We start from the raw sequence: 22789 nt of genomic DNA, 5'->3' as shown, positions 1-22789 counted from the left end.
GAGTGAATTTCAGGTCAGCCTGGGCTAGAGTGAGACCCTACCTTGAAAAGAAAAAAAGAGCCAGGCATGGTGGCCACATGCCTTTAATTCCAGCACTCAGGAGGCAGAGGTAGGAAGATCACCAAGAGTTCAAGGCCACCCTGAGACTACATAGTGAATTAATTCCAGGTTAGCCTGATTTAGAGTGAGACTCTGCCTCGGAAAAAAGAAAAAAGTAAAAAAAGAACAAAAGAGGGCTGGTGAGATGGCTTAGTAGTTAAGGTGTTTGCCTGCAAGGTCTAAGAACTCATGTTCAAATCTCCAGGTCCCACACAGCCAGATGCACAATGGCGCAAGCATGCAATGTCACACACGCCCACAAGAGAGCACATCTGTTAAGTTCACACCAGGTTGAAGGTCCAGGCACACTCATTCTCTCTCTCTGCCTCTTTCTCAAAATTAAAAAGTGAACAAAAGAAAGTCAGCAAGGGCAGTTGGGTGTGATGATGCAGAGTAGTTTCCTTCCCCGGAAACAACTTTCTGTGCAGAAAGCAGTCACTCTAACAGTAACACAGCCAGTGTAACTCCAAATAATAATGGCTCAACTCAGCTGGTGTGACTACACACATCTTTAATCCTAGCACTTGGTAGGCTGAGGTAGGAGGATCACTAAATTCAAGGCCAAAGAATACATAGTGAATTCCAGGTCGGTCTGGGCTAGAGAGAGACCTTAGCTTGCAAAAACAAACAGAACAAAAAAAAGAAAGAAATAAAAGGCTGGAGAGATGGCTGCGCAGTTAAGGTGCTTGCCTGCAAAGCCTGAGAATGCTTGTTCAAATCTCCAGGTCCTAAGTAGCCAGAAGCAAAAGTGATGCAAGCATGCAATGTCACACATGCACACAAGGGGGTGCACTCATCTGGAGTTCCCTTCATAGAGGCTGAAAGGCCCTGGCGCACCCATTCTCTCTGACTCTCTCAAAAATAAAATTGAAAAAAATCGGCCTAAGAGGTGACTTAGCAGTTAAAGTGCTTGCCTGGATGGTACAAAACTCAATAAATGGTGATCCAGTTTCACAAACTCAGTTCCCAATAATAAATGGTGATCCAGTTTCACAAACTCAGTTCCCAATTACAAAGATGAGACTGGGAACATTGGGGCCACTGTCCTTTCTGGGAGAAACACGGACTTAGGAGTCCTCTTGTAGTGGTTTAGCTTGCCATCACAATCATGCAAAGGCTGGGGTTAACAGCAGTTAAAGGCATTTGCTTGCAAACCTGGCCTAGGTTCAATTCCCCACCACCCACATAAAGTTGGATGCAAAGTGGTGCCTGCATCTGTGATCCCAATGTGCCAATGGGAGATGGAGCCAGGAGAATCTGGAGCTCAAGGGCTGGCTCTGCTGATGTTCCTCTGTAGTTCGGCAATTCCTTTGCAGCAATGTGAGACCCTGTCTCAAGAACAGTGGACCACAGACACCCCCAAGATGTCCTCTGACCTCCACATACATGCCATAGCACATAAGCCCATACAAACACAGAGAGAGAGTTTAAAAAGAGCAGAGCTTTGGCATGTTGGCACATGCCTTTAACTCCAGCACTAGTCAGAGGTAGGATCACTGAGTTCGAGGCCACCCTGACACTACATAGTGAATTCCAAGTCAGCCTGGGTTACACTGAGACTCTACCTCGAAAAAACCAAACTAGTAATAATGGGGCAGGGCAGGAGGGAATAGTAGTAGACCAAAAGTAAGCAGTAAACAAAACATCTATTGTACTGGAGAGATGGCTGAGCAGGTAAGGGCATTTCCCATGTAAAAAAGCACAAGGGCCTGATTTGTCCCTTGTGTGATTATCCAGAACCTACATGGCAGCTGGGCGTGGCCACATGCATTTGTAAGTGCAATTTTGTGGGAGAACACAGTTGATGGAGTGTTCCTGAGTGCTGGGAGGACAGGTATGTCACCATGCTTGGCTGTGTCATTCACCGGATGCAGTCTTACTATGTGACCCAAACTGGGGCTTGAAATCTCCCCAGCTCTCCTGCCTCAGCTTCCCAGCATTTCACTCTCTGCCTCTTTGAAATCAAGTCTTTCACTGGGGGTATCCAATGTGAAGTTTCTTGTCTTTGTCCTCTGCCTAGAGCATCAGCATCCCTGTCCCTTCTGTTTTCTATGGTGGTCGAAGAGAACCTTGGAGGGAAGGGGAGGGAGGCAGGGACTGATGGTCCTCAGAGACCCAGGCCCTTACCTGCTTGCCCGGCCTGGTCTGTATCACTTGCCCTCACCCAGCTGGGGCTGTCCCACATCCTCTTCCTGAAGCCCGTCCCTCACCCACCACGACTCGGCAGAAAGACCAGCCACTACATTCGAGTAGTTTCCTTTTTCTTTTATTTTTTTAAGAAAGCCCCTAAGTCCTATGGCTTCAGAGAAGCGTCAGAGAAACATGAATGCCATTTCTGTACACTGTAGGGCGGGACGCCCTGGCCCGCCCCGCTCCGCCCCGGCCGACTTTGGTGCATCCTGTCGCCTCCCCTTTGGTTTGTGGGGCGGGCAGCCTGCCCACGGCGACCCCGACACCCCGCCTGCCCCTCGAGAAAATGGCCTTTGGATCGAGGGGACAAGCTGGACTTTAGGAGGCCTCGCTCTCGCTCTCCTCCAGCCGGGAAGCCGCAAGCGTTCCAGGGGGCGAGGCGCGCGCATTTCGGCCAGTCTTACGTGAAGGGGTGACCCCACGTCCAGGGGGTGCGGCCCCTGCGGGCGCCCTGGCTCGGCATCGGGCCGCCTCGGCCCGGCCCGCCAGCCTCCAGCCTGGGAGCGCGGGCGTCCGCTCACTTGTGCCGCGGCAGAGATTTTCTCTTCCTCCTCTTGAAGAAGCAGCAGCACCTGAGGGGAGGGGAGAGGCGGAGCGGGGCGGGGAGGTGAGGCAGGGCCAGCCGCAGAGGCGCCCGCGAGCCCCCCTGCCAGGCCATCCCAGGGCCTTACTTGGTGTCATCCGTCACCTCCACTTCTGCGGGGGCCGTGATTGGGGCATTGGAGTGACCGGCTGTGGGGTCGTCTGCGTTCAGCTCGCCGTTGGTAGAGTTCAATGCCTATAGCAGAGACGGGAGTCATGCCGGCACGGCTCTGCCCTGGCCCTCCCAAGGTGGTCCCGGGGTCCTCACCTGGGTTTTGTTGTGTGGCTGGGCCTTGTCCCGAAGCTGAGGCTGCGCGGGCAGGTCAGTGTGCATGGTGCCAATGGGCGTCGGCTGCGGGAGCAGGTGTCAGGACAGGATGGGCGCCAGACGCCCCTGGCTGCAGAGGGGCTGCCCCCGCCCGCCACCCACGAGGGACTCCCACCCGCGCCCGTCACCTACCAGGGGCTTCCCGGCCCAGTCGTACTCGTAGTCAAACACGTAGCCGCTGCGGTCGAACAGGTCGGTAAAGAGCTTCCGCAGGTAATCGTAGTCCGGCTTCTCGAAGAAGTCCAGGCGCCGCACGTAGCGCAGGTAGGTGGCCATCTCCTCTGCAGGGGGGGAGGGAGCGCGTGGGCGCCGGCCCGCCGGGCACGGGCCTCGCAGGAGCGGGCGGGGCCTCACCTGGGAAGCTCTCGCACAGCACCTCGATGGGCGTGGCTCGCTTGGTGTCCCCTATCTTCTGGTAGCGCTCCTTCAGAGTGTCAGCCTGGGGGAGGGCGGAGTCGCGTCACGTCATGTCACCTCGCCACTCCCCTCCCCCCCAGCCCCACGCACCTTGAGCCCCTGCCAGGGCAGGCTGCCTCGCAGGAAATACATGAACATGTGGCCCAGCGCTTCCAGGTCGTCGCGGCGGCTCTGCTCTGCGGAACCGAGGGAGGCTCAGCCACGCCAGCCGCTCCAGACCCCGCCCCGCCCCGCCCCGCCCGTGCCCGCGCACTCACCCTTGCCCAGGTGCGTGTTGATGCTCATGTACCGCGCCGTGCCCGTCAGGCTCTTGTGCTCGCGGTACGGGATGTGCTTCTTGGTCTCGGGGTCGATGTACTCCTTGGCCAGCCCGAAGTCGATGATGTGGATGGCGTGCTGCCGCTTGCTGCCCGGCCGGCCCACCAGGAAGTTCTCCGGCTTCACATCGCGGTAGATGAGGCTCTTGGTGTGCACGTACTCCATGCGCGTGATCTGGGGCAGGGGAAGGAGGGGCGGCTTCAGCGGGGAGGGGGAAGCGCCGCACCCACCCCGCAGCCCATCCACGCGCAGCGCACCAGCTGGATGGCAATCATGAGCACCGTCTTGAGCGTGAAGGTGCGGTCGCACAGGTCAAAGAGGTCCTCCAGGCTGGGCCCCAGCAGCTCCAGCACCATGGCGTTGTACTTCCCGCACGGGCCGAAGTAGTAGACCTGAGGGACGCCCTCTGCAGGAGCACACGGGAGCACTGGCACCGAGCCCTGGGACTGCGGGACCGTCCTCCCTGTGCCCACCAGCCCCGGCGTACCTGCGGTGCTCAGCTGCTTGTAGAAGCGGTACTCCAGGTGCAGCTGCGGGGCCCGGGACTTGATGGGCTCCTGCGGGACAGGGACTGTGACCCAGACCCCCTGCCAGGCCCAGGACTGAGGGGACCCAAACCCTCAGCTAGGCCCAGGCCTTGGTGATTCAGCCTCTTGGCCTGGCCTGGGGGCGGGGGACATGGAGTGGGGATCACACTTACCAGTTTGATAGCCACGTACTCGTTTGTGTACAGGTTCTTTCCTAGGGGGAGGGGGGGTTGGGCAAAGAGGCCATCAGGATGGCAGGCCCACCCTCCCCAGAGCCCATGTACACTCTTCAGGGCGCCTTCCCACTAGCATATACCCCCCAATGGTTAGTCACCTTGATACCCCCTCCCCATGGCTAAGGAGCCTGGCCAGAAGTCCCTGCTGTTCATGGGCCGTACGATATACCAGCCCTGCCTCCAGGAGGAAGAAATTAGCTTGTCCTGAACAGTGGGGTGAGGAGCCCTGCACCCAAGGGGTCAGGAACACAGCTACCCCCTCCAAGAGGAGGTAGCCCAGCCCTCTACCCCACCCTGTCAGGGCTGGCTGAGAAGGAGGAGGAGGCGCTCAGCCCCCAGTATTGCCACACCTGCCCAGTGAGGGTGATGCCTCAGTGCCTGAGCCATGGGAGTGGCCCAGCCCCAGAAAGGGTGCAGCCCCCTTGCAGGTGTCTCAACTGCCATATCCAGGCAGACCCCAGGCTGCCATCTCCAGAACCATGATATACCTTTGCAGTGTCACCCTACATGAGTACATTCATGCCACCCACCCGGAAGGCCATTTCCAGCCCCATGCCACCTTCATCCTGCCTCCCATCACCACAGGAAGCCTTGAGAGAGACCTGGCTGTGATGGCTCTGACTGTTCTACTGTCCAGATCAGCCTTCAAAGCTAGCCATCAGCTTGCCAGTGTCCCCATGGGGCCGACAGGGACCTCACTGGCCTGCAGATTGCTGAGGTGACATATCATGTGTGCATGGCACAGCCCTCCCCTGGTGCTCATTCTGTCATCAGTGGAGCAATGTGCTGTTCCTTGCCATACAGCCTGGCTGGGGCCTCTGTGCACCTGTCACCCCACAGCCCACAGTGCTTTAGCAGTACTGCCAAGCTCTGGCCTCCAGCAGGCCATCCTCAACTGTCACCTGAGGCCAAGTTCACAGCCCACTTGCAGCTCTACCTTCCTCTCTGCAGGCGAAGCTGACCCAGGAACACCTTCATCTCTAGTGACCCAGCCAGGGAGCTCTCAGCATGCACCATGTCCCTGCCGAAGTGGCCAGGCTATGGCCTACGCTCAAGGGCCCTCACTCTGCTCCTCACCCTGCAGCCATGTTGGCTGTCTGTCCATTTGTGGCCCTGTGACTCATGGAAGGGAGTGAAGTGTCACGCCTCTGTGCCACAGCTGACTGTCTAAACCCTCTGCCCAGACTGGAAATCTCTTTATCACTGATGTCCAGCAAAGCAGGTTCTGCCAATTTTGGGGTCTGAGCCCTTCTTGCTGTCAGTGGTGCCCATGAGCATTTGACACTGACTACACCTCGCATGCACCTTTTCTTCTCTGGTGTTTTCTGTGCTTGAAAGAACAGCCCTTCAGCTGCCCTTTGTGTTTAGACACCTGCCATAGCCAAGTCCTTATAGAACACCTGGTGGGCATAAACCTATGCACGTGCTGAAGGTCTGGTATACTCCAGACCCTAGTGCAACGCAGACCACATAAGGCCCACCAGTGGTCCTGACAGGAATGATGCATGGTGGTGGGGCCAGAGGAAGATGCCAGGTAGACCCACAAGTTAGGAGACGTGGGCGCTCCAACCACTAAGGACAGACTCCCCAGCATCCAGCTGAGACCCCAGAGCTCACATCCTGCAAGTGGGACTCTACACCCTTGACTGACAGCTGCTAAGAACCAGTCCCAAATAAGGGATAGAAGTGTATGTGTACAATGCGTCAGTCAGAAGAACAGGAAGGCTAGCCTGGGCTGGAGTTGTACAACAGCCTGAACTATAGAAGGAGACTGAAAAAAGAAAAAGGATGAAAAGCTGGGCGTGGTGGCGCACACCTTTAATCCCAGCACTTGGGAGGCAGAGGTAGAGGAGGATTGCCTTGAGTTTGAGGCCACCCTGAGAGTCCATAGTGAATTCCAGGTCAGCCTGGGCTACAGTGAGACCCTACCTTAAAAAAAAAAAGAAAAAAAGAAAAAAGAAAAAGGATGATAGGGCTATAAGCAAGCCATAACAAAAGGCAGAATGGAGAAGACATAATGAGTAAACTGTTGATAAATGTAACCCAAAGTGTCACTAGGGCTGGTCATGGCGGCACACGCCTTTAATCCTAGCACTTGGGAGGCAGAAGTAGGAGGATCGCTGTGAGTTCGAGGCCACCCTGAGACTACATAGTGAATTCCAGGTCAGCCTAAGCTAGCATGAAACCTTACCTCAGGAAAAAAAAAAAAAAAAAAAGTGTCACTAGGGAGTTGCAGAGATGGCTTAGCAGATAAGATGCTTGCCTGCCTGCAAAACCTAAGGACCCAGGTTTGATTTCCCAGTACCTCCATAAGCCAGATGCACAAAGTGGCACATGCACCTGGAGTTTGTTTGCAGTGGCCCTGTCATGTCCTTTCTAAAAACCATTCTACAGATCAAGAAGTGCTGGGGAGAGCTCTAGCCCACCTGGAACAAGCACCTGAGTACACAACAGAATAGAGAATGGCACTCATGGTGTCATTAGTGATGCCCTCTAAGCTTCATTGTTGTTCATTATGTTAGACAGGGTCTCATCACTCTAGCTAGCCTGAACTTGGTGGTGATCCTCCTGCCTCAACCTTCCTTACAACTGATAAAATGGCTGGCGTGAGCCTCCACAGTCAGCTTATTACATCATTTTTGGTTTTGGTCTGGGCTGTACCCCAGGGTCTCACTGGTACTCACCTCACACACTACCACTGAGGCACAGCCTACTCCAGGGGCTTGTATTTCAATCCAGATATACAGCTAAAAGCTTGGCGGCACAGGGTCCAGGAAGCTCTATTCTAATCATCTCAATGGGAACCCCGAAGTGGCCAGTAGGACCTTAAACTGAATAGTGCATCTCCACAGATGACCTCACAGTACATGATGGGACTTGTGCAGCCATGCGCTCTACTCTCAGAAATACACCACACCCAGAGAACACACTTCAAGTAGAAAGTGTTTTACAATTCACTGTCCGAGAGCACCTGAGAAGTCACCTGAGCCAGTGAGTGGCTGCCACACTGCCTGAGGACAGCATATGGGCAGGGCCTCCTCTGCTCTAGGCCATGTGCATGTGTGCATTTGCCTACGTGTGATGGCACTGCCCATGCACACACTGGTGTCACTGTTAGTGTCTGTGTGTTCTGTCTGCAGTGCCAGGGCATGGGCACATGCACATACATCCCTGGACAGCAAGGGAGGCTCCATTTTTGGGAATCACTTTGCCTCCCAGGCTCGGGCAGGAGCTCTGAGGCTGAGCTACTGCAGAAGGCAGCATGGAGAGGGGTCTGGTAGACGGCATGGAGTACAGTTGCCACCAATGGTCACCTCCCACAAGCAGAAGGGCTCGCTGGGTCCCATGAGGCAACCCTGCACTCAGCATGACCACATATTTGTCACTTGTAGTATCAACCCTGGGACTCCCATGTTTTCAGCCCTTGTAGAGAGGACTCTCACACCCCTGTTTAGAGGAGGAACCTGGGGAGGGGGTCCTGTGTGTGACAGCTAGGACTATGACCTTGGCTCTCAGGTGGCTGCCATCCATGTAGGGTGCACATACAAGGCTGGTCCCTCTGCCACCACCTCTCTTGCCTGCTCTTCCAGGACCTGGCCCCCATTATAGACACTGAGGGGGCTGAGCCTGTGGCAATGTCAGCTGCCTTGGGCTCTAGGCACAGCAGGAAAAAGGTGTCCTCACAGGCACTGCTGACAGATGGGGCCTGAACCCAGTTTTCTGAGAGAGGAAGGCCTAGGAACTCAGCACCCTGTTCATCACACCTATGCAGTGGCACAGATGGTGCAGAGGCTGGGCAGCCCAACACAGCAGGTTGGCAGGCATGGGTGGACACCACCAAGACTGGGCCCCACAGCTGACCACCAACAATCTAACCAGCTCTCTCATGTGGCTCAGAAACTGGGCAGGAGGAAGCACTGAGTTCAGTACACACCAGTCTCTCCCCTACTACTCACATGGTGGTCTGCAGCCCTCTCCCTGCAGAGCCTCCACCACAAGCCATCCCCAAGAGGAGGGCCGGGGCTCCTCTTCTCTCCCAAAGCCTCCTGATGGACACCACAGCTAGAGTAGAGATGACAGCTGGTAGCCACTGTTCAAGCAGGGGACTCACCTAGGCGGAGTTCCCCGAAGTTTCCACAGCCTATCTTCTTGCCGACTCTGAAGTTGGGGCCCACCATCAGGACCCCCGAACTGTTTCCCGAGCGGACGCTGTGGCTGGTCCGACTCCCACCGGTCTTGGACATTCTCCGGCCCTCCTCCAACTCCCCCTTCCCTCCTTTCTTGTCAAAATCCATAAGTTTGTGGTACCCTGGCCTCTCCACGGTGACTGTGCCGTGCAATCCGGGTCTGTGGAACCTGAGCTCGCCGCTCTGTGCCTAGTACAACATCGCACCTGCGGCGGGCTGTGGCTCCCAGCTATTGACACCTGGGCCCGGCTGTGGTGCTCATCTTGGTGGCCTCTGTGTTGCTCAAAGGGAGAGAAGACATTCTGCTGACAAGTCCCACCGCCTCAAATCTTGTGGCACCCAGCTGTGGAGAGACAGGCAATAGGTTAGGAGCTAGGATGACTGCTATGGGGTGGATGTACATCCAACAGGCAGGTATTCTGGAAAAATCCTTGAAGGTCTGAGAGAGACAGACACCTCTGCTCCAAATTCCCCTGTGAGGCCATGGATGGGAGTGGGGTAACAGCAAAGGCCACTGGTAACCAGGAAGAAGCTGGGTAAAGTGGTCATGTGCCCAGCCCACCATACTACTGTGACAAGAGGATGGGGTCACCCAGAGTGGCACAGGTTACTGGAAGGTTAAAGCCTGGTGAAAGGCCCCAAAACCACAGCTGCCCCATCAGTCCATATGTGCCTGTCTTCACACCAGGGGCTGCTAAGACAGACAACCAGGTGGGGACAGAAGTTCTATACCCTGAATCAATGGGGAATACTAAATGCTAAAGGCAGGCTGGCGATTCCTAGCTGTCCAGCATGATCCCTGGCAAGGAGAAAGTGGGGCTGGGGACATGGAGAGCTGAACCAGAGAACCCACCCTATCCAGCTGAATGCCCCACTGGCCTGAGAAAGGACAGTCACCAGCACCACAGCCACAGGACTTGCCTCTCCCATGTCCTCAGGAATGCCCAGCATCAAACACAGGCTAATACTCACTTTAAAATCATATGTACAAGCTGGGCGTGCTGGCACACGCTTTTAATCCTAGCACTCGGGAGGTAGAGGTAGGAGGATTGCCGTGACTACATAATGAACTCCAGGTCAGTCTGGGCTACAGTGAGACCCTACCTCAAAAAAACCAAAAACACACAAAACAAAAAGACCATACGTGGGCTGGAGAGATGGCTCAGTGGCTAAGGTCCTCGCCTGACCCAGGTTCTATTTCACAGTACCCATGTAAAGCCAGATGACAAAGTGGGGCATGTGTCTGGAGTTTGTTTGCAAAGGCTACAGGCTCTGACATGCCCATTCTCTCTCCTTGCAAACAAACTTAAGAAAAAATAAATAAATAAATAAAACAGGGCTGGAGAGGTGGATTAGAGGTTAAGGCGTTTACCTGTGAAGCCTAAGGACCCGGCTTGATTCCCCAGGACCCACGTAAGCCAGATGCACAAGGAGGCACATGAATCTGGAGTTCATTTGCAGTGGCTGGAGGCCCTGGCATGCCCATTCTCTCTCTCACTACCTCTTTCTCTCTCAAATAAATAAATAAAAACATATTTAGGACGATGGCTGTGATCTTGAGACCAGCCTAGGACTATAGAATGAGTTCCAGGTCAGTGTGGGCTAAAGCAAGACTCTTCCCCAGGGGTGGGGGAGAACCTAAGTGCTCCCTCAATTTGTGTGGCCTGGTCCAACCCCACAGCGGCCCCACTCCCAGGCCTTTGGCCCAGGCTGAGCCATGAGTAAGTAGGCCCCTGGGGGTAGCCTGCCTGTGTCCTGGACTCAGCTCCTAGCATTGATCTGGTGGGTCACTGTCCAAACCTGTTGGTTGTGCTACTCATGGTACCTGGTTAGGATGAGATAAAAGGGTGAGAGGAAACCAAAGAGATGATGTGAAACCTACAGGTTCTCATGGAATGAGGTAACCAGTGGGCATCTGTGACACTGCAGGGCTCATAGGTCTAAAGGTCAGTAGAGGACACAGTGCTCCCAAAGCATCCACAGCAGAGTTCTTACCCAAGAGTGAGGATACCTAAGACTCCAGGACCCTTGGGGTCAGCTGGTGGACACAGGGCCCCTCTAAGCAGGTATAAAGAGCTTAGCCCAAGTCTGTGAAGGGAAGGCCAGGTGCCACCTGCCTCACAGAGCCTGTACCCTCCCAGCTGACAGTGCATCAAAAATAAGTGACCACTCCTGGATCACAAAAGGACATCCACACATGCAGAGGTGTGGGACACAGAAACCCAGGTGATGCTGAGCCTAGACTGGCCTTCACTGCCTGAAGGCTGCTCACCCCTGGAACAGGGACAGCTGGGAAGCAAGGGTTCAGGGCCACCAGCTGTGGCCACACAGCTTCCTGTCCCCACATTCCCCAACAAGGTTGCCCATATTGTCTTCAATTCCTCCTATTTCACACTTTCTCTGCTGGGTGGTGGCTGACAGTGGACAGATGAGTGGCAATCCACTTATCTGGTCCTTGAATAGTGGTCAGCCTGACTCCCTAAGCCATACAGCGGGCAGACTTCACCCTGCTTCCCAAGCATGATGAGCATCTCTTCTGGGGATAAATGAAGCTGCCTAGGAAGGGATCCAGAGGTGTAGGACTGCAGTGCTGTGGAGACACGTATCCCACCAGGCCCAGGTCCCAAAACACGGCCCTGAGGACCCACAAGAGGACACCGGGAACCTCCTGGACCAAGAATGGTGGCATGATTCCATTAGACAGCAATGGTTCTAGCCACCAGGCTCTGTGCCCAGCCAGCCACAGCCCAACACTAGGGATGGAACACGCAGACAGGTCCAGCCAGCCTCAGGTCCTGACCCCAGGGACAGTCACAGGACTTCCTGTCTGTCAACACCACAAAGGCTGCAGCAGGAAGGGCCCCTATACAGCACTAGTGGCCTCTGCCTCCTCTTTTGTCAGCAAGTGGCATCCCACCACCGTAGTTACACAATACCACATGGCACAGGAATGAAAGGGTGTAGGGATGCCTCCAGGTGGCACTGTGAAGACTGCACTGGGGGGTCTCAGGGATGGCAAGGGTATGAGACAGGATGTCGACCAGAACTACAAGTCTCTAGGGGAAAGTGGGCTGCATCTGGGCCAAGGTGCCCTGTTTCTGCCTAGAGTAGTGAGACTTCCAGCATCTACACAGCCACTCTGTCGCTCTCACCCACCCCAGGGAAGATGCTGTATCGCACCACACTTCACCAGTCAGCTCCAGACACCTTAGTCCCTGACAAGCCCAGCATCCACAGGGCAGGGTCACTGTGATGTCTATATCTGCTTCATGAACAGACATGGTAGGATTTCCTTCCTTCCCTCAGAAAGGAAAGCCAGTGGGGCAGGGTGGCCCACACCTGTCATCACAGCACTTGGGAGGCACCAGGAGGACCAGGTTTTCTAGGGCTACCATTATATAGCAAATTCTTCGGGACTAAAGTATTTCCTCCAGAAGGGAAGTAGTAGTCAAGTGGTCAACAGGTCTGGAGAGCTAGGTCACAGGAGCAGTGAACAACTGTTCACTGACCAGCCGTGTACATGTCACACATTATGCAGTGTGCTGGACACTGACCAGATCAGCTGCCTGCAGGATGTACAGTAAGCTAAAGAGATGAAGCTTCCATGAGTGGTCACCTAATGCTGGGGTGGGCTTGCCAGTAATGCAGCTGCCTTTTAGTCACTGATGCTCCTCTAAGCAACCCCTCATCTGCTCTGTAAGTAACCCCAATAAATTCACTGGTTCACCAAAATTGGATTTTGGTGCAATCATGCTTTGATCTGTCATCTGAGCTCTATGTGGCATGAGCAGAAGTGTGTTTGTGTTTCTATAAGGAAAGAGTTTCATTTAGCACTACACAGCAAGACCCTGTATCAAAAAGACAAAATACATGGCTGAAGAGGTGGCTCAGCAGTTCAGGTGCTTGCCTGCAAAACCCAACATCCTAGGTTCAATTCACCAGTACCCAAGTAAATCCAGATGCACAAAGGGACACGTGTCTGGAGCTTGTTTGCAGCAGCTGGAGGCCCTGACATGCCCATGCCCATTCTCTCTCTTCTCTATCTACTTGCAAATAAATAACAAAAAGCCAAGAGACAAAGAAATGAAGTTCACACACAGCCCCTGCAGGCCACACACTCCTCATCACCCCTAGCATCCGGATGAGCAAGGAGTCACCTGGTGAGCTATCATCATGGGTTGTGCCCAGACATGGGAAAGGAGATGCAAAGAGAGTAGGTACATAGGTCAATGGGCAGCCAGCCAGCCATAATGCACCCCTTAAACAGCCATGTCTGGCCCCAGAGCCCTGTACCCTGGAAGTCCATAAGCCAGGAAGAGGATCCCAAACCCTTGGTAATCACATGCAGTTAGAGCCCTAATGTGTGGAGGGCCAACATGGAAGCCAGGCAGCACTGGGGACAGGTCCTGCCTGGCTAGTGTCAGACTCTCAAGACACCACATGGTGCCAGTGCTGTATGCAGGGCCACTCAGGGGAGGGACATGGGGCACTGTGGCAGAGGGCAACCCTGCATTCGTACCCCACTATAGCCCAGCCACCCCTTTCCTCCTGCAGGAAGGGCATGGCCATAGGATGGAGAAAGACCTGAACTATAGGGATGGAGCTGGCTGGCCCACTCACATGACAGAAGTCCAACATGGGGACAGCCACTGTTTACCCCACTGGGGCCCGACAAGGCTGCAAATTCCAGGCACCTGTGGAAGTGCCTGTTGTAGGCCAAGTGCCCCCCGGGGCCAGTCCTCACACCGAAGTCTGTGTGACCTCCTGTGTGCAACCTTAACTCCACGAAGGGTACTAGCTCAGCAGGGCACGCAGGCAGCTAGAGAAATGCAGCATAAACCAGGCAGGAACAGGAAGGACGCAGGCCTAGACCCCAGCTGACCATGACCTTGGTGAACATAACACTCACATGACCCAGAGAGGTGATTCTACTGTCCCCTTGCATTCTGAAACACTCTGACAGACACTAGCATCCTACTCTGCAACAGGCCAGATGAAGGGGAACACCACCCTGGAGGATGGCAAGCACAACACTGAAGACACCACAGCTGCCCCTGACTGAATCCCACCGATCCCCATCCACAAGAAAGAACTGAACCCCTGAGATGGGTTCTAGAAGACCAGTGACATCCCTGAATAAGAGGATATAATGATAAGTGTCCTCCTGGAATAGAGTGATATGAGCAAGGGAAGTGAGGGTGGTGACCCTAAGTCCCCAAGGGAAGTGGGAATGCCACTGCCAGTCCTGGCCCAGGCTGAGGCTGAAGCTAAAACTACCCACCCTAGCCTGACCTACAAGGCCTTCAGCCATATGAATCTGTCCCCAGGGCTTGCCCTGACTCCAGAAACATACTGAGCCCAAAGCCAGGCCCAGGGTGTTCACTGTCAAGCTAGCCAGCTGATTGCCCACCAAGCTCAAAGGAGAGGCACCCAAGACATAGAGCCCTCCTCCTGCAAACCCAGCACGCACCTGTGTTGCTCTTTTTGGGGTCCCCCATCTTGCCGGGTCCCAGGCCGCTCCCCTGCTGAAGGCCCCAAGCCTCTTCTCTGCATTTATACTCAGTGATGTCACAGTCCCTGGGTGACATCACCAGCACTCCTAGCCCCACCAAGGCTTGGACCTGGTGTGAATCCAGGCTGCAGTCCAGAGCATTGACACCCAAGTGACATGCATGGACCTGGTGTGAATCCAGGCTGCAGCCCAGAGTGCTAATACCCAAATGACATGCATGGACCTGGTATGAATCCAGGCTGCAGCCCAGAGTACTGACACCCCTGAGTGACATGCATGGATGGACCTGGTGTGAATCCAGGCTGCAGCACAGAGTGCTGACACCTGAGTGACATGCATGGGCCTGGTGTGAATTCAGGCTGTAGCCCAGAGGGCTGTGACCCCTGACATGCATTTGCAGGCCTATTCCCTGTTCCTCTGGCTTGAGAAGGCGAGAGGACCCCATAGGACATAAGCCCACTAACCTCAAGTACTTGTGACCCCGGCTGATGAAAGGAAAAAAAACTCAACCGAGATGGAGCAGGTATCATAGCAGGGTACATCAAGCTGGCAGGACCCAGAGTTGGATGGGAAGAAAACCATGCCCCAGTGAGTAATAGAGAAGATACCTACTGTACCTCATGGGAGATTCAGGGATGACTATGCAAGGGAATGGCCAAGGATAGGTCTGGAAGCCATAAGACCCTTACTCTAGGCCTGGATAATGGCAGAGGACTTCTATTAAATGTGTGTGTGCATTTATGTGTGTGTGTGCGTGTGTGTGTGTGTTTATGTGTAGGTAGGTACACACGTCTGTGCTCCACTTTGAGACACCATCTTCTTGCTGACACAAACAAGCCTGGCCTGCAAGTGGCTTCTATGGTGCTAGAGACTGAACCTGGGCTATACTCAAGTCAACAGACTTTGCAAGCAAGTGCCTGCAACCACTGAGACATCTCCCCAGCCACAGAGGGCTTCTTAGTCCCTGTGAGATAAGAACTCTTGGCCTTAGAGAAAGATACCCCAGAAGATGCCAACATGCTCATCCCAAACCTGCCTGAGAAATCATAACAACTGTCTTCAAAAGCACAGGAGGGGACTGGAGAGATGACTTAGCAGTTAAGCGCTTGCCTGTGAAGCCTAAGGACCCCAGTTCGAGGCTCAATTCCCCAGGACCCACATTAGCCAGATGCACAAGGGGGCACATGCTGTCTGGAGTTCATTTGCAGTGGCTGGAGGCCCTGGCACACCCATTCTCTCTCTCTCTGCCTCTTTCTCTCTCTGTCACTCTCCAATAAGTAAATAAAATTTTTTTTTAAAAAAAAAGTACAGGAGGTGGGCTGGAGAGATGCTTAGTGGTTAAGGTGCTTGCCTGCAAAGCTAACGGACCTCGGTTTGATTCCCCAGGACCCACATAAGCCAGATGCACAAGGTGGCGCATGTATCTGCAGTTCATTGGCAGTGGCTGGAAGCCCTGGCATACCCATTCTCCCTCTCTACCCCCCCCCCAAATCTTTCCCTCTCTCAAATAAGTAAATAAAAATAAATAAGCACAGGAGGGCTGGGCATGGTGGCACACATGTTTGGTCCCAGCATTTGGGAGACAGAGATGGGAGGATTGCTATGAGTTCAAGGCTACCCTGAGATTACATGGTGAATTCCAGGTCAGGCTGAGGCTGGGCTAGAGGGAGACCCGACCTCAAAAAACAAAGACAAAGAAACAAACAACAACAACAAAAAAAAAAAACCGCATAGGAAGTGAGGCTGGGGCCTAGAGGAAACCATGTGTGGTGTCAGTATAGCTGGGATGGCCTGGAGAAGCGGCCCAACCCATCCTGCACTGCATGCATATCCTCGCTCTCAGCACTTGAACCCCTTGATGACACAGGGAAGGGCAAAGCCTGCATACAGCTCTCGAAAGATCTGTGAGGGCTGGAGAGATTGCTTAGTGGTTAAGGTGTTTGTCTGGGAAGTCAAAGGACCCAAGTTCGATTCTCCAGGTCTCACATAAGCCAGAGGCATAAGGTGGCGCGTGTAACTGGAGTTCATTTTTGGTAGCTGGAGGCTCTGGTGCACCCATTTCTCCCCCCCCCATCTCTGTCTATCTCTCTCTCTCCCCCTCTCCCTAATTATAAATTTAAAAAAAGGGGGGGCTGGAGAGATGGCTTAGCAGTTAAGCGCTTGCCTGTGAAGCCTAAGAACCCCGGTTCGAGGCTCGATTCCCCAGGACCCAAGTTAGCCAGATGCACAAGGGGGCGCACGTGTCTGGAGTTCGTTAGAAGTGGCTGGAAGCCCTGGCGTGCCCAATCTCTCTCTCTCTCTCTCTCTCTTTCTTTCTCTGTCACACTCAAATAAATAAATAAAAATGACCCAAAAAAATTTAAAAAAAGAAAGATCTCTATGAGACAAATGTGTACCTCTCAACCTGCACACAGACATCCCAGGTCCTGGGGCACATGTCAGCACAGGACAATGTGAAGCCATGGGCCAGGTGCACACTGTCCCAACAGTGGTCCTGAGAAACAGCACTGTAGTGGGGGCTGGGGAACAAGAAAGCAGAAGGACTGTGCCTTTGTCAAGGGGACACAGGATGAAGAGAGGGAGAAATGGGTCCCATGCCTTCTGCTACTTAGGCACTGGTCACAACAGAACATGTCCCACTGGGGCAGATGGTGTCACCCAGGGGACCCAAGCTTGTTGGACTGACCTCCTGTCTCCCTCTCCAATCAATGTAGAGGTCTCCATATGGGCAGTGTCCCTGGACCTCAGCAGGGCAGGTGACCATGGGAAGCAGTCTCCTGAAGCCTGTGGAGTCACCTGACCCAGGGGATTTCATCCAGGGAACACTGACATCCATGGAACTCAGAGACATGTTTAAGGACCTGTGTGGCCTTTACCACTGGGGGAGCCTGGTACAGAGGGGGTGGAAGCCAGAGGTGCTACTCAGCACCCTGCAGAGCCCAGGACTGCCAGGCCAGTGTCAACCACAGTGCCAAGGGGAGAGAATGGGTTAGAGACATGTGCCCAAACCTAGGCAAGGCACTCAGTGTCCCTAAGACCTGGGCCATCTCTGAGTAGAACCAGGCACACACAGAAACCAAGACAGGTGGATAACAGCATCCACACATATGCAAGCAAAACTGACTGGCCCAAGCTTTTTTCCAGGTAGGGTCTTACTCTAGTCCAGGCTAACATGGAATTCACTGTGTAGTTTCAGGGTGGCCTCGAACTCATGGGGATCCTCCTACTTCTGGCTCCTCTCCTGAGTGCTGAGATTAAAGGTGTGTGCCACCAGCTTGTTTTGGTGTTTTTCTTTTTCTTTTTTTTTTAATTTATTTATTTCAGAGTGACAGACACAGAGAGAAAGACAGATAGAGGGAGAGAGAGAATGGGCGCGCCAGGGCTTCCAGCCTCTGCAAACGAACTCCAGACGCGTGCGCCCCCTTGTGCATCTGGCTAACGTGGGACTTGGGGAACCGAGCCTCGAACCGGGGTCCTTAGGCTTCACAGGCAAGCGCTTAACCGCTAAGCCATCTCTCCAGCCCCTGTGTTTTTCTTTTTTAAGTAACTTAAAATTTTTATTTATTTGCAAGCAGAAAGCAAGAGAGATAGAAGAGAGACAGATAGACAGACAGAGAATGGGCACGCCAGGGCCTGTAGCCACTGAAAACAAACTCTAGATGCATGTGCCCCTTGTGTATCTGGCTTACGTGGGTCCTAGGGAACCGAATCTGGGTCCTTTGGCTTCACAGACAAATGCCTTAACTTCTAAGCCATCTCCCCAGCCCTTGTTTTGGTGTTTTGAGACAGAGTCTCATTGTAGCCCAGGCATGCTTCAAACGCCAAGTCAAGTAAACCTGGAACATTTACAAAGACAGTTCTAGAGGTGAAGACCAGCACAAAACTTAACTTTGGGGAGATGCTGCCCACCACATACACTTCGAGGGAATGTCTGCCCAGCAGGCACAGAATTAGGACACCAGGTGCCTGTAGGGACCAAGCAGAGGACCAACCTTGACGGACAGCACAGAGACATTTGGCCCCCATGTGGGGAAGGTGATCACGGGAGGAGAAGGCTAGTGGCTTGCCCCATACAGATATCTACCTGGGAGGAGTAGCGTTCACCCTGCCAGGGCCAGCCTCCTCTCAGTGGGCTATGTTCACCTGACAGGGACTTGGCTTAGACTGACTTCAGAGGGCAAGGGTATGCTTACAGGAAATGCAAGCCACAGAAACAGTAAGATGGAGAGGAGGCGGGCCTATGCTCTGGGACCACCTGCCAGCCCTGTGGAGCCCCAGACACCAGGGTGGTGTGATGGTTGCACGCCTCAAGAGTGATCGTGCTCTCTACCTGGTCCCAGGGGTCAGGTCCTCTTATCTATCATACCATCCAGAGCTCTCAGCTCAGCCCCACAGCCACAGGCCCACGAGGCCCCCATGGGGACAGCCTCACACCTTGGCTCCAAGGCACCCCTAAAGCCCACAGGAGGCTTCAAGAGTTGATGGCAGCACAGGTCTGTGTGCTATCAGCTGGACCCCAATATGTGTCAAGAGGACTCTGGAAGAATCTGTTATTTAACAGGATGTGACCTAAATCTGTCTGGGCCTGTGGCACTGAGCCGTCCCGAGGGGTGCAGGCATGGGCAGGAGGCCCTGGGCTATCCAGAGGCATGTTCCAGGGAAGAGGACCTGGGGCAGGTCATGAGATGGGGAAGTTCTTTGAACAATGGTTTAGTCCCTTTGAGGGGAGTAGCTAGGGCAAAGAAAGGAAAAACCACTGTCTACCCCTCCTGAGCCACTGAACTCCTTGTGCTGTCCACCATGCCCCACACAGCCCAAAGGCTCGCAGGGCCCAGGGAAGCAGGAACAAGAGCTGACCCTGAGCAAGCCACTCCACCAAGGTCTCCTTCAGGGCAGCAGTGGACAGGTCCTCACTGCCATCTCCAGGCTCACCTCTCTGCCTGCCACCACTCCTATGGTGTGTCCTGTGACCTCCCTCTGGCCAGGACAAAGTGGGCTAGTGACACAGTGAAATGAATGGGACAGAAAAAAGGGAAGGATAGTGTGGGTGTTGCGGTGATCCTGAGCCTCCACGGAGGGTCAAGGGGAGTTGAGTGTGGGAAGCACGCTGGGTCCCTGTTGTGGTGGATGAGCCAGCTTTGGGGTCCTGCCCACATCTGAATGCTAGAAGCCACAGAAGGGCTGTGCAGGTGACCAAGTAGCCACTAAAATGTTCCAGGTGTATTTCTGCTTTTCAGGAGACAAATGGAAACCCACTAGCGTCACCTAACACCTCACTACCACGAGGTCAGCCCGCCCAGCTTGAGGCCAAAGCAGCCCATGGACAGATCAGGCACTGTCATTCCACAGTGAACAGGCTGCTCAGCCTCAGGAAGGAATGGCAGGGACAGGAAGCAGGAGAGACATCAAAAGGGGCCACCCAGGACAACAGCCTCCTACAAACATGCCTTCACCACCACCACCACCACCCCCCACCAGCTTCCAGCAGCACCTCTGGCCTGTTGTCACTGGAGTCAGATCTCCAAACCCTAGGTCTTCCTCTACCAAGCGGGCCAGCCAGGTGCTACGGCCACCTCCCTGAAGCCACATCACACAAACTCACAAAGGCTATGGAGTGAGCTGTAGACTTGAGGGGCCTACCTAAGCCTCCAGGCCCTGGCTCACCTGTACAAGCCCCAGGCCTCAAGCGGAACCAGCACCAAAATTCAGCGAAGGCCATGCGGAACATCTGCAGATGGCCCCTCATGGCTCTACCAGGCACAGCTGGTGCCCAGCCCATTAAGACAAGCCCACAATCCAGCATGAGCACAGCCACCAAGTCTGGAGGACATCAGACATGTGGCTGAACATGGACAAAGCCCAACTGCTCCCCCTCCACTACCACTGCGACCCTGCCAGGACTCAGGAGTCAGAGCATTCCTCACATGACCCCATTTGCCCTGTGGGTTACATGAAAGCCACGGCCTGCCCACCACCTGGACAGTGAAGGCCACATGGCATGAAGTCCACAAGCACTACCCTTCCTCTACCCCAGCCCGGCCTCAATGGTGCCCCAGCCCTCTGCAGAGAGAAGGGCTATTAGTGGTGGGGGAGCTGGGATGGCACTGTGGGAGCCCCAAACTCCATAGTGTCTCTCTCTCTCTCTCTCTCACATACACACTCCTCTGGAACAGGTCCCAGGAGAAACATCGCTTGTGCCTCCACATAGCCTCAGTCCTGCATAGCTTTGAGGACACGTATCCAGCAACAGGCTAGCCAGGGCCCCAGGGCCTGCTTCTCAGGGGGGCATTTCCACCCACAAGCTCCACGAACACAAATGGTCCCACATCTTTCAGGCATACTGCACAACTGTCTTGATTCACAAATTAGTGGCTGGCGCTGGTTTTCCTTAAGCTGGGGGTGGTGTGCAGGTCCAAGACTGTCAATTACCAAAGCCTCACCTACTTCCTTCTGCAACCGAGGTAATTACTATGTAATTAAAAAGAGAAGTCACTGGAAATTCAAAGACATCACAGGAGTTCCACACTGTCAACAACAGCGCTGGAGGGCTGGCCCTCTAAGACATATCCAGAGCCCACAGTGACAACATACACCACCCCTTACCCCACACTCCTCCTCAGCAGACCCCAAGGGACTGAATCAGACAGGAGACCACCTCTCATACCAATAGTCTGGTTCCAAACAAGGGGCATGTTCAAACCAGTCCTATGACACCACAGCCACCTGCCTCCCCCGTGGGGGAGTCCAGCCACCATGTGCAGACTGCATGGCTCCTCCCAGATGTGGCCCTGTTTGCCCACTGCAGGTCCCTGAAAGACCTGGGTTCCTTCCCACTGGCTCCCAGGCAGCATCAGGGACAGCTCTGGAGACCTGTGGTGGGCAGGTGGCGCCCAGCTCTGGTGCAGAAAACAAAAACACAACTGCGAGCTTTCCCCTTTCAAACCTGTGGCCATGATATGCTCTGGTCCAGAGCACCAGGACCCTTGAGGGCACCTCCTAACATCCATGAAAGATCAGTTCTGGTTACCCCATCCCCAGGACAATTGAAGCCTTTCTACTTTCCCATCAGCTCCATCAGAACCTTAGGCCATAGATACCATTAAGTCTCTTTTGTGTCCTGGGGGTGGGGATAACAGGTCCCAGGAGCCAGAGCCCCAACATATGAGCTGGGCATACAGACAGTAACCCAAGCTGGGGCACTTCCGAGGGGACAGCGACAAGACACCAAGCTTCCACCTACAGCACTCCCCCACCCAGGCTGCTTCCTGCCAAGTTGCCACCCAGATGAGAAGGAGATTCCTCTGAAGCTGGCCTGGCGCCAGATGCCATGGTGGTCTCCCTTCCCCACTTCTCTGCCCATATTGAGAAAGTCACCCCTGGAGAAAAAGTTGGAACAGAGAAGGCCAAGGAGGGATGCGGTGACCGGCTTAGACATCTCACCCCTCCCTCCTCCATCCGTGTGTTTCCGGAAAACAAAGCCGGTGGCCAGGGCGGAAGGGGGAGGGCGCAGCCAGCAGAGCCCCGAGTTCCCAAGCTGTGCCTGCAACAGGTCCCTGCAAATCTGACCCCTTTCCCTGTGCCCAAGTCCCCTCACCTGTACCCCTCAAAAGCATCAGAACCACAAAGTGTAGTCTTAGAAAGGGGACACCAGAGTGAAGAAAGATTGGGAACCAGGAAGGGCAGGCGCTTCAAGCCCAGATGGCAAGAGGCCATGGGACCAGGTGGACAGAGGGACCCCAGGACAAGAAGGGGAATGTGGGAGAGATCCATAGGCATCGCAGGTGGGATTGAGTATTGGGGATATCAGGAAATCTAGGGCCTGAGGGTCAATGGAGGACAGAGGAATCTGAGTGGGGGAAACCGAGGCGGGAACTTGAGGGGGGGCAAGCATTGAGGTCTTGGTGGGTGGAAGGCGTCGGGATTCGGAGTGCGACATGGATGGGACCCCAAGGTGAGGATGGGGCTCGCTGCGAGAACCCCGAGGTGCGGAGATCGGGGTCGGTGAAGCGCTGAATGTGGGAAAGGGGGGTCATCGGGGGTCACCGGGGTCGAAGGCTCAGGGTCAGCGGAGTCCGCGGCGGGGGGACGTCAGGGGTCGTGGTGGGGGTGGGGCCCGGTTCCGCCGTGCGCGCGCATCGTTACCTGCGCTCCGCTTGGGGCCCGCGGGCGGCGGCCGGGCTCAGCAGCACGGCGTCCTCCGCTCCGGGCCCCGCGCACACTCGCGCTCCGGCTCGGGTCCCCGTTCAGGTTCCCGCGCCGTCGGGGCCGGCCTCGGCATGTTCAGCGGGGAGGGCCGGGCTCCGCCGCTCCGCCGCGCCCGCTCCGGGGAAGCCCCCGCGCGCGCGCACGCGCCTTACGCCGCCAGCGTCAGGACAGCCAAGGGAGGAGACGAC

At 54.8% G+C, this 22789-nt stretch overlaps 1 protein-coding gene and 1 long non-coding RNA gene across 3 annotated transcripts; one reads left to right on the top strand and one right to left on the bottom strand.

Annotated features, from left to right (window-relative positions):
• Positions 1–2349: 2349 nt before the first annotated feature.
• On the bottom strand, positions 2350–22652 carry Csnk1g2 (casein kinase 1 gamma 2). 2 transcript variants are annotated; one of them, XM_045135030.1, is made up of 12 exons: positions 22539–22651; positions 8809–9227; positions 4635–4675; positions 4422–4491; positions 4192–4340; positions 3874–4108; positions 3707–3792; positions 3554–3638; positions 3332–3480; positions 3140–3223; positions 2961–3067; positions 2350–2861 (listed from the first exon to the last, which is right to left on the bottom strand). In XM_045135030.1, exons 2-12 carry the CDS (start codon positions 8990–8992, stop codon positions 2807–2809), a joined length of 1245 nt encoding a protein of 414 aa, XP_044990965.1. In that variant the 5' UTR covers positions 8993–9227; positions 22539–22651; the 3' UTR covers positions 2350–2806. The 2 variants fall into 2 exon arrangements, with proteins under 2 accessions (XP_044990965.1, XP_044990964.1); XM_045135029.1 differs by having other exon boundaries at positions 4192–4491; positions 22539–22652.
• Positions 4458–5926, top strand: LOC123455088. Its single transcript, XR_006633671.1, has 2 exons — positions 4458–5415; positions 5649–5926. It is a non-coding gene; the product is annotated as an uncharacterized LOC123455088 (long non-coding RNA).
• Positions 22653–22789: the final 137 nt, after the last annotated feature.

Source organism: Jaculus jaculus, chromosome 15, assembly GCF_020740685.1.
Source record: "Jaculus jaculus isolate mJacJac1 chromosome 15, mJacJac1.mat.Y.cur, whole genome shotgun sequence".
NCBI lineage: Eukaryota > Metazoa > Chordata > Mammalia > Rodentia > Dipodidae > Jaculus > Jaculus jaculus.
The sequence above is the reverse complement of the archived record's forward strand: the minus strand, read 5'-3'. Positions and strand labels throughout refer to the sequence as shown.